Below are 12,019 nucleotides of genomic sequence, written 5' to 3'. Positions count from 1 at the left end.
CATACAGATCTTTCTTGCCATACAGATCTTTCCCTTGTTTGGTTAGCATTACCCCAAGGTATTTTATATTGTTTGTGCTATTTTGAAGAGTACTGTTTCTCTAATTTCTTTCTCAGCCCGTTTATGATTTGTATAAAGGAAGGCTACTGATTTATTTGAGTTAAATTTATATCTAGCCACTTTGCTGAAGTTGTTTATCAGCTGTAGAAGTTCTCTGGTTGAATTTTTGGGGTTGCATATATATACTATCATATCATCTGCAGTGATACCTTTTGTTGTCTTATTGCTCCAGTTAGAACTTTGACTACTATATTGAATAGATATGGGGAGAGTGAGCATCCATGTCTTGTCGCTGATTTGTCGTATATTGCTTTTTATTATGTTTAGGTATGGGCCTTGAATTCCTGATCTTTCCAATACTTTTACCACAAAGGGGTGTTGTATTCTGTCAAATGCTTTTTCAACATCTAATGAGATGATCATGTGATTTTTTTTCTTTGAGTTTGTTTATTCAGTGGAGAGATATGCCATGCTTATGGATTGGTAGAATTATAATAGTAAAAATGGCCATCCTACCAAAAGCAATCTACAGATTCAATGCAATCCCCATTAAATTCCCAATACAATTCTTCAAAGATATGGAAAGATCAATTCTCAAATTCATCTGGAAAAACAAACAAACAAACAAAAAACATAATAGGGAAAACAATTCTTAACAATAAAAGAACTGCTGGGGAAATCACCATCACTAACCCCAAGGTGTACTACAGAGCAATAGTGATAAAAAGTTCATGATACTGGTATAAAGACAGACACATTGATCAATGGAATAGAATTGAAGACCCAGAAATAAAACCACACACTTACAGACACTTGATCTTCGAAAAAGAAGTTAAAAATATATAATGGAATAAAGAAAGCATCTTTAATAGGGGTGCTGGTCTAATTGGCAGTTTGTATGTGGAAAAAATGAAAATAGAACCATATTTGTCACCTTGCACAAAGTTCAAGTAAAAGTAGATCAAGGACCTCAATATAAAATCAGATAAACTGAATCTAATAGAAGAGAAAGTGGGAAAGAGCCTTGAACTCATTGACATAGGGTGAAATTTCCTAAACAGAACTCCAATGGCTCAGGCTCTAAGATCAAGAATTGATAAATGGAACCTCATGAAACTGGAAAGGCAAAGGATATAGTCAATAAGACAAAGGACTGTAAGGCAAAGAACATAGTCAATAAGACAAATCAGCAACCTATAGATTGGGGAAAAAAATCTTCACTAACTCCACATCCAATAGAGAGGGCTACTATCCAAAATATATAAAGAACTCAAGAAGCTAACCAACAAAAAATCCAAAAAACCCAATCAAAAACTGGGGTATAGAACTAATCCGAGAATTCACAACAGAGGAATCTAGAATGGCTGAGAAGCACCTAAAGAAATGTTCAGAGTCTTTAGTGATCAGGGAAATACAAATCAAAATGACCCTGAGATTCCACCTTATACCAGTTAGAATGGCTAAGATAAAAACCTCAGGTGACAACACACGTTGGCAAGGTTGTTGAAAAAGAGGAACACTCCTCCATTGCTGGTGGAATTGCAAACTGGTAAAACCACTCTGGAAATCGATCTGGAGATTCTTCAGAAAATAGGAAATAAATCTACCTGAAGACCCAGCAATACAACTCTTGGGAATATACCCAAAAGATGTCCCATTATGCCACAGGGGCACGTGTTTCACTGTGTTCATAGTGTCCATGTATGTGACTGCCAAAAGCTGGAAAAAACCCAGATGTCCCATGACAGAAGAATGGATACAGAAAATGTGGTTCATTTACACAATGGGATATTACTCAGCTATTAAGAACGAGGACATCCTGAGTTTTGCAGGCAAATGGAAGGAACTAGAGAATATCATCCTGAGTGAGGTCACTCAGACCCAAAAGTACATGCATGGTATGTACTCACTAATAAGTGGATATTAGCCAAAAACGTACAGAATACCCAGGACACAACCCACAGGAATCAAGAAGGTTAATAAGCTGAAGGGCCCAAGTGAGGATGCTTCAGTCCCACTTGGGAGGGAAAAGAAAGCAATCATGGGAAGTAGAGGGAGGGAGGGACCTGGGTAGGAGAAGAGTCAGGGAGGGAAGGGGGAGAACAGGACCAAGTAGTGTATGGGGGATGAAGTAGCACAGGACTGAAGCCCTGAAGGCCAGCAGAAAGAATGGAAACAGGCAACCTCGGGAGGGAGGAGGTAGGCTCTCCAGAATGTACCAGAGACTTGGAACCTTGGAGAAAGTGCTCTATACTGGGGAGAGGGAACTTGTAGAGTCTACCTCCAGTGCAGGGACAGGACATCAAGTGGAGAGATGGGATTGCCATCCCATAGTCAAAAGTTCCGACTCAGAATTGTTCCTGTCTGAAGGAACTGCAGGACAAAAATGGAGAAGAGCATGAGAGAAAGGAGGTCCAGAGATAGGCCCAAAGTGGGATTCAGCTCATGGGGAGACCCAGGGTCCTGACACTGTTACTGAGGCTGGGATGTGCTTGCAGATAGGAGCCTAGCATGGCTGCCCTCCTAGAGGCCCAACAAGCAGCTGAAAGAGTCAGATGCAGATAGTAGAACCCAGCCAATGGACAGAAGCCAGGGACCCCTGTGGCTGAATTGGGGAAAAGCTGGAAGAAGCTGAGGATGAGGGCAGCCCTATGGTAAGACCAGCAGTGTCAATTGTCCTAGAGCCCCAAAATCTCTCAGACACCGAACCAACAACCAGGTAGCATACACCAGCTGATGTGAGGCCCCAACATAAATACAGCAGAGGACTGCCTGGTCTGGACTCAGTGAGAGAAGATGCATCTAACCCTCAAAAGACTTGAGGCCCCAGGGAGTGGGAAAGTCTGGTGGGATGGCAGTAGGAGGTGGGGACACCCTCTTGAAGCCGAGGAGGAAGAAAAGAGGTATGGGATGGGGGCTGTCGAGGAGGCAGACTGGGAGGGAGATGAAGTTTGAACTGTAAAAAAGAATTAAGGAAAAAAAATAAATAAATTAAAAAAAAAAAAAGAAAAACACAAGAAAAAAATTTTAAGAAGAAATAAAAGATTTTCTCAAACAAAAATTGAATGACTATGTTGCCAGTAGACCTACCTTGCAAGAATGTGAAATGATAATTCTTTTACACAGGAAGGAAGTGATTAAAGTCATTTATCAAAACTCAGAGTTAAAGATAACTCAGAGATAAAACTCAGAGTTAAAACTCAGAAATAAAGACTATCAGAGAGGATTTGTATTCTTATTTATTAACATGTTAATGGTTAACTCAAAAATGATAGCAACAATGTCATTCAATATTGTTTAGGAAAATAAAATTTGTAAGTAATTTTTTTGTAGGAAATTTTTTTATAACCGTGAATAGTGACATTGTATGTGTTTCTGATTTACTCACTGGTGGAATCTGAATTAAAGCATCTACACAAATGCTTTTTAAAGTTACTGAAAGAGGAATGTGCAGGACTGGTTCTGGAATAAGCACTATCACACCAGTGAGGGTGGAAGAGGAGGTGTGACCAAAGCCAGGACAGTTCCTGAGAGGCCTCAAACCTTCATCTAGTTTATATTTTCATTTTACCTCTAAAATACAAGATGGGTGGGTGGGCAAGCAAGCAAGATTTTACAGAAGCATTCATGGCAGCCAGCAGGTTAAGGGCAACAACTCACTGTTTTGGCTGATCTTCCAGGCCACTCTATGTCAGCTGACATCTATGTCATACTTGGCAAACGCACAGTACAAACAGTGCTTTAAGTAAATCACTATATAAATCAATGAACTATATCCATTTTCTACATTATTTTACTTCAGAATGGAGAATGGGAAGGCAGGGTAAAGGGGGATATGCGCGGGGATAACCAACACTGTAAAGGTTTTGAAAAGCCTCATGGAAAGCTCCTACTCTAGAAGACTCCTAATATAAAAGCAATTTAAATGGAGTTCCCATGTAACGGGAAGGAGGATGCTCCAACCCTAACATGCGGTGCCACCACCGCGTCAGTGTATCTTACAGGCCCTTTGCTGTTGCAGGCCATAGGGTTTGCAGCTGGGTGAGACTGATGATCACTTTCTCCTCTGGTAATGTGAAGAGTGCTTCCCAGCACTGTGAGTGCTAGCCCATAGAGGGGAACATCCTAGTTGGAAAACAGCTCCATTTCTCCATGTCTTCAGCAACAGGGTCTTCTTGTCATTTTGTTGTCAGTGGCATAAAAAATGTTAAGGGAGTAACTCGTTCCTTGTTAAAAACTAGATTTAAGGCACACTCCATGAAATGGAATACCTGAAACTGTTAATAAGGCCAAAATCTAAGAGTAGGTACGTCATGAATCCTAGGGGTAAGACTATTACTATTGATTGACAACAGCCATCTAGGAGAAGCTAGAAACCAGCAGAGGATCTTTCTGAGATGGACTGTCAATCTATGATGGGTTTGCTTCCTGAGGAGAGGCCAAGGAGATTACATCTGAGGAGAGGTTCCTGCTATTAATATGTTTTTCCTGTTGTTACTAAATATTAACAATCACTAGGTATTGACCCACCCTTTTGAGCAGATTTCTGCAGACTTATGAAGATGTACAATCTTGTACTGATGCTATCTAGACAAATAGAATGGTGAGTCTATAGAATTCCTGATTTGATTAAAATAATTTTAGGAAGAAAGTTTTTAGAGATGGTCTTAGTTGCTAGAAAGATATAATAAAGTTAGAATCCAGAATAGAATGTGCCCACTCCTCAGAATAGTAAATAAAGGCTGCATAATAAGAAATATAATGAGCTTTCATAATTACACTTAAAAGAGGAATAGACTTAGGACAATTTTGTGTTCAAGGAAAAACATTTAGGTCCAAGGATAAAGTCACAGGTGTGTACTATCATAAGGCAAGGCCATGAAAAAACTGTTGCTTTGAACTTTTTTTTCTTTTTTTTTTTTCTTAGCTATTTTCTTTATTTACATTCCAAATGTTATCCCTTTTCCTACTTTCCCCTCTGAAAATCCCCTATCCCCTCCCCACTCACCAATCCACCCACTCCTGGCTTCCTGGCCCTGGCATTCCCCTATACTGGGGCATAGAACCTTCACAGGACCAAGGGCCTCTCCTCCCATTGATGACCGACTAGGCCATCCTCTGCTACATATGCAGCTAGAGCCATGAGTACCGCCGTGTGTTTTCTTTGGTTGGTGGTTTAGTCCCAGGGAGCTCTGGGGGTACTGGTTAGTTCATATTGTTGTTTTGAACTTATAATGAGCACACTAGAATGAAAACGCTGTTTTGAACTTAGTATCAACATCCTTTTGTAACTCCCATTCTATGTAACTAATTTTCTAAAGAACTTTTTGTCTAAGGAAAAGAAAAAGATGTTGGTTGAATGGTTTGGCTTGGAGAGTTCTGCCCCCATCCATCCATCCATCCATCCACCCACTCACCCACCCCTCCAAATATGCCTGTTTGTCTATATGTACATATGTACGTATATGTGTATGCATGTAATCATGCATGAATACTTATGGAGTTGATTATAACAGATGGTCAGGTTCAGCCAGAGTGTGGGTGTATGAATATTTGAATGTATACCCATCTGTGCATATCTGCCTGTATAAAGCATCTAAATTCTTTTCCTTTCCTTCCTCTCTGGTTCACAAAGAGTTAAACCACCTTAGCCAAAGAGGCTTCTGTAGACTCACCAAAGAAAGGAGCACTAGCAATAAATCCTTTTACTTAATCCCCTGCAGTTTTACTTTGAAATGCTAAATGCCAGAGACTATAGTTTCTGCCCTCAGAGGAACTCAGGCAGGTCAGCTACCACTGTAAAGTAACTTAAACTTAAGACAGGAAAATGTTTTATTATAGAAAAGGCAACCCTAAATATCTTACAAAACCAAGTTTTGCCCTGCTGATGCTCTTCCCCTTGGCCACCTTCAAGAGAGAACCAGAAAAAAGAACAGCTATGGCTGCCCCCCCCCAACAACTAATATACTATACTAATAACATAACATATTACCACTACCACTACTACTATTATTCTGTTAAATGCACAATTCAATCAAGTGACTCCTAATGACATCACTACATCCATAGATCAGCGTGTATCATTCAACTCTCACCAGAGAAGCCTCTTCTTGCAGTAGATAGTACTTAATACTGAGACCCGCAACTGGACAATGTACAGACAGTAAGAGACCTTGGAGCACTTAGCTCTTAATGGGATGTCTTTCTCAAACCCCTACCCTCAAGGATCAGAGCTAATTGCAGAAGAGGACACAAAAAGATTCTAAGAGCTAGAGGCAGTAGATGGCATCAAGGAAAAGTGTCTTCAAACAAGACAGGGCTAATGCAAATATGAATTCAAAGTGATTGTAATAGCAAGCACAAGACCTATACAATTCAAGTAGACCAAAATCACAGGGCAGATAAGGGGAAGTAGGCACAAAAGTCTCACTGCTAACCAAAAAGCTATCTGCAACTGATAACCGTGAGAACTGTTTTCTCTAGCGGAGTGACACTGGCTCTATCAACCACACTCCAGGGTAGGCCTCATGCTCAGGAACAGCTGACTAAGACAGAATGGACTCCATGGTTTTTATTTTGTTTTTCTTTTTTGTTGTTGTTTGGTGTTTTTTTCCCTTTTTTGGTTTATTTTATTGGTTTTTTGTTTTGTTTTTTTGAGAGAGAAAGAACATATAGTTTGGTGGGTAAGTAGGGAGGGAGAATTCGGAAGGACTTAGGTGACAGAAAGGAATATGATCAAAATATATTATATGCAATCAAAACATTTTAAATGTAAATACATAAAAATAAAACTTACGTGAAGCAGCAACAGCAGACTGCAAAGCCAAGTACAAATCTACCCTCTTTGGCTGAGTGTTACTGAGTAAAGCCAGTTTATCGTCGGCATGGCAGGCTGCCATCAGCCCAGCCCAGACAGCAGGGTCATCTAAACAAGAAATACAGTTAAAAGTCCTATCACCATGCCGCTGCAAAAACTATAATAAATAAAAGTTTATATCTGTCCAATAAAGGTAACTATAATTTAAAAAAAAAAAATCATGACCTTAAAGGAAAGCTAACTTGTTTTCCAAAAACAAACTCGTATAGTTAACCTTCAAGATTTGTAAATTTCTGAACATCTCATAAAGGAAGTGGTTAAATAAACTCCTGTCTGTTCCATGGCTGGTAGGCTCAGTCCCTAAAATCCTGTGCTACTATGGAGAGTACAGACACTCACTAGACATGGAGGACAAGTTTCAATGAGATACTCATCTTTATTACTCTGTTCCTAATAAAAAAAGCTTGGTTTAAGGATAAACAAGTGAACACATTTTAGCTTTGGTTTTGGTTTTTGATTTTTGGTTTTTAAAAAAAGTGAAACTCAGGAAAAACTCAACACTGAACCTATGTTCTACCAGGAAAGCATGAAAGAATTTCATGGTACCGAGAGGGTGCTGCATGTATGATTGTGTGTACCAGGGAAAGGCAACTGTGTGACACTGTATTTCATAGTTAAGACAAAAGTATAGTACTCTGCTTTATAACCCTACAAAAATGACCTTCTAACCCTCTAACATTTCCGTGAGTAACAGTGGAAACACTCCGGGATGGTGATATTTATTTTTCCTTACCTATACGGTCAATAGCATAAATATGGCACAGCCTGCTAGAATTAACAATAACTCGCTAAAATGAGGCTATAGATTTCTAACAGTTACCATACCTGTCAGTCAGACTTGTTAACTTGATAGGATTTAGAATTACCATGGAAACACTCCTCTCTGGATATGTCTATGAAGATGTTTCCAGACATATCTACTGAGGAAAGATCGACCCTGAATGCGGCAGAGCCATTGTGTGGGCTATACAGTTCCAGTCCAACAGAAAGAGAGCGAGAGGTGAATGGTAACTTCCATCTTTCTCTGCTTCCTGACTGAAATAGAGCATGATGGTAGCTTCTCATGATCACCAAGACTTCCCCATCTTGTTAGATTTCTTGGCTTCTCAAATCATGACCCAAAACAACCCCTCCTTCCTTAAGTTGCTTTGTCAGGCATTGTCATAGATGCAGGAAAAGTAACCCACTATACAAAATGCATCCCGAACTTCCAGAGTTACCCCCACACAAAAATACTATAGTAAGTAATTTAGTAGGTATAGATAAACTGTACTAGACTAGACTGGGAGAAAATTGAAATAAAATAGCCTGAAAATGTCATTCATACTTTCAGTAACAGAAAATCAAGTATCTCTATGAAAACATTCTCATCAGTCTGTTTAAAGAATTGATATATTATAATTAGCAAGAGTCACATTCAGATAATCAAGTAATATGCAAAACTTTAAAATACATTCTTAACAATTTCTTATATCATGAAAATACAAACTTTCTTCTTTTAACCCACTAATGTAAATTTGATCACATCAAGATCAATAAAATGGATAGGTAATATATTCACCTGGAGAAAGGAAGGCTGCCTTCTGCATGGTCTTTAGAGCAGTATTGCTTTTATCTTCTGCTGTACTGCTTCCCATGGCCAGCTGGTTCACTGCAGTGTACAATAATGCCTTCTACATAAGAAGACAAGGAGGTGTGTTTATCAGTTCTCTTCACAGATTCCTCTTTTCAAAAGTAAAAGGCCTGTATTTAGGATGATATAAACCCTAAAGCAATGAGGAGCATTTTCTGACTCATTAATACTATTTAACAAGTTCAATGTTTCCCTTGAATGAGAGTAAAAACTAACCTTTCCATGATTCAAATCCAGAATATGAGCCACGTTGCCAGCTACAGCACCTCCCTACAACAAAACATATTATTTAGACAAATGCAAAGCTTTTCATGAAACAGTAAGAATAATAAAATCTTCTCAGCAAATCATTTGAGAAGTTCAGTTTTTAGCTGAATATATTGATATTTACAGAATTTACACTTATAAATTCTGTAAATATCAATATATTATTAGAGTTTTAAGAAAGAAAATCTGTCTAGTTTGATCATTTCACTTTTGTTATTATAATACGAAAAGTTCAAAATTAAGATGATTTTGTAGAGGCACCAAGTAAACGCATGTACTGCCTAACAACATAAACACGCTCAAAGAAAGAACAGGAGAAAGGGAGATGAAAGGTAGCCAATACAAACCAGCACAGCTCACTCCTAGAAAATACCTAGCTGTAAATCAACAAACTGATAATAAAAATGTGATAGATACATAGATAAATGGACGGATGGATAGAAGGATGGATAGAAAAACAGATAGACAGACAGACAGATGTAATGGAATACTGTTTAGCTCTCAAGAACAATGGAATCACAAACTTTTCAGGAAAATGAGTGGACTTAGAATGTCACTCTATCTCAAAAAGAAAGAAAAAGCACTCTCTAGTGTAGGTGGATCCTAGTCTGCAATGTACGCATGTGTGTGTAAACAAAGCTACATGTGTGTACAGTAGATCACACAGAAGGGAGAAGCTGGGTGCTGTCAGTGAGACAGGATAGGATACAGGACGAGGACCCATGAGTAGGAAGAAGAGCAAAAAGCTGTTTTATAGTTTTCACTGTCATTGAATTTTCACATTTTTGTGGTGGATGACTGCACAAAAACGTAATCAAAAGTGAAGGAGTGTGTGTCAGCCTGACACACACAAGACTCATCTTGGAGGAGGGAGCCCCAAGTAAGAAATAAGGTCAAGAATAATAATAAACAGTAACCAAATAATATGGCTACCAAAGATCAGCCCATAGGCAAGCCTGTGGGACAGTTTCTTAATTAGTGATTGTTAGGGGAGGGCCACACCAGCCCACTGTGGGTGGTCTCATCCTTGGGCTAGTGATCCTGGGTTCTGTAAGAGAGCAGACTGATCAAGCCACAATGAGCAAGACAGTAACAAGCACCCCTCCATGACCTCTGCATCAGCTCCTGCTTCTAGGTTCCTTCACTGCTTAAGTTCCTGTTCTGACTTTCTTTTCAATGACTAAAATCAAAGACAAAAAACAGGATTCTTCAAACCTCTATAGTCCTTAATATTAAATGATTCTATGTGAGAAAACTTGTTTCAATAAGCAAATCAATTACTTAAAAAAAAAATCTAAAAATTTTAAATTCAATGTTGAACACTTTACCTTAAAAAAAAAGTATATTATAAGAATGATTTTGTCAGACATGGTGGTTCATGCCTATAATCTTAACACTCGGAATGCTGAGGCAAAAGGATTACCATGAATTCAAGACCAGCCTGGGCTATATAAGATTCTGTCTCAAAAATATGAACAGCAAATGCAATGGTTTCATCACATGTATTTTACACCTTAGATTTTATATCACATGTGCACTGGGCTTCACATACAGAATGCTGAAACAAAGCTTTGGAGGTATGTGAATATAAAATAAAGATGGATTAAGAAAAAGGCAGCATAGCAGAGTATGGAGATTCCAGAGTTAGAGTGTATTGAAAACCAACAACAACCATGATTTTCACAAGTTACTTAACCTTACTCTCCCTTCTCTAGAAAGTGAATAGTCATCACTTTATACTACTGTTTAACATACACACCCAAGTGTACAAGAGTACCTCTCACACAATGAGCAATTCAGTCAAGTGTCCAATGCATCCTATCAAAATAGCTTAGAGCCCATTACACAAATGGCCTGTGAATTAGGAGCATGGACATCTCCTGGTAGGCTGTTAGAAACATAGACTCTCAGCACTGTCTGAGCCTTGCTAAATTATAATCAGCATTTAATACTACTAGGTGATGCTAACACACAGCCTGAGAAGCATTGAGAAATATTTTATTTTATTTTATTTATTTATTTTTTTAAGATTTTTATTTATTTATTATATGTAAGTACACTGTAGCTGTCCTCAGACACTCTAGAAGAGGGTGTCAGATCCTGTTACGGGTGGTTGTGAGCCACCATGTGGTTGCTGGGATTTGAACTCTGCACCTTCGGAAGAGCAGTCGGGTACTCTTACCCACTGAGCCATCTCACCAGCCCCGAGAAATATTTTAAAACATATTCCTAAAAGTACTGAATAACTGACAAGCTATTAAGGATTTATCAAGCTCAAACTGAAAGTTAAAGGGATAGAACCTAGAAACAGAAAGAGTATTTGTGCCATTTGCAGATCCCAACACGGAGGCTCATCTGCCAACAGGACAAGCCCAGAACTCACACAGGAGGGTGTATACAGGAAGCCTTGGGAACTGCTGAACCTCTTCAGGATAAGACCCAGGCACAGAATAACTGGGTTGACACAGAGCTCCAATTATAAATGTGGCTGTAAAACATCTCACAGAAACGAGTACAAACTCTTTCATATGAAGCTATTTTAATCCTGAGGTTCAAATTATGTCTGCATATGATGTTGCAGAAGATACCATTAGAGCAAGACATAAAGTCATTGTGAGTGAAGATCATGAGAACAATGGACAATAGAAACACATCTACAAAGACTCTAAGTATCAAAATTATTACTAAATATGTTTTCAAAACAAATTAGAGGTTGCTATTATTTGCCAGCCACTTCAATAAGAAAGGAAAGGAAATATTAATAGCAGAAACTAATAAAATATAGATACCTTAAAATTATGACTAAAATACAGTATATACTTACAAAAGGCCAGTGATTTCATGCTTATATTGAGATTTTTAGATATTAGCAATGTTTGTATTATTATCTTATCTTTAGACAGTTTTTAAATAAAATCATCTTTTGGAATTTAAAAATGTAATTCCTAGTGCTTATTTCTTACACATGTTAATTATTCATATAGGCATTGAGATAATATGTGTATTTTCAGAACACGTTTAGTCAAAGAACTTTAAAGGCATAGGATGAACTACATTATACAGCTGTAGGATGGAACTCCTAATTTGTAGTGTTCACAATATTCACAAGTTTGTAAGTACATGGAGGGTACTCAAGCTAGTATTTGTGCAAATCATCATTGATAAAATGATCATGTTTTCTT

At 38.3% G+C, this 12,019-nt stretch overlaps 1 protein-coding gene across 4 annotated transcripts in view; it reads right to left on the bottom strand.

The window, feature by feature from the left end:
* Ttc37 (tetratricopeptide repeat domain 37) overlaps positions 1-12,019 on the bottom strand; it is a 105,475-nt gene that overhangs the window by 38,619 nt on the left and 54,837 nt on the right. For all 4 annotated transcript variants that reach the window (XM_029543987.1, XM_021208292.1, XM_029543989.1 and 1 more), the window contains 3 exons: positions 8,787-8,840; positions 8,499-8,610; positions 6,857-6,985 (listed from right to left, as the gene is read on the bottom strand). In XM_029543987.1, coding sequence (XP_029399847.1) covers positions 6,857-6,985; positions 8,499-8,610; positions 8,787-8,840 — 295 coding nt within the window. The remainder of the gene's footprint in view (positions 1-6,856; positions 6,986-8,498; positions 8,611-8,786; positions 8,841-12,019) is intronic.

This window comes from Mus pahari, chromosome 11 (assembly GCF_900095145.1).
Source record: "Mus pahari chromosome 11, PAHARI_EIJ_v1.1, whole genome shotgun sequence".
NCBI lineage: Eukaryota > Metazoa > Chordata > Mammalia > Rodentia > Muridae > Mus > Mus pahari.
The sequence above is the reverse complement of the archived record's forward strand: the minus strand, read 5'-3'. Positions and strand labels throughout refer to the sequence as shown.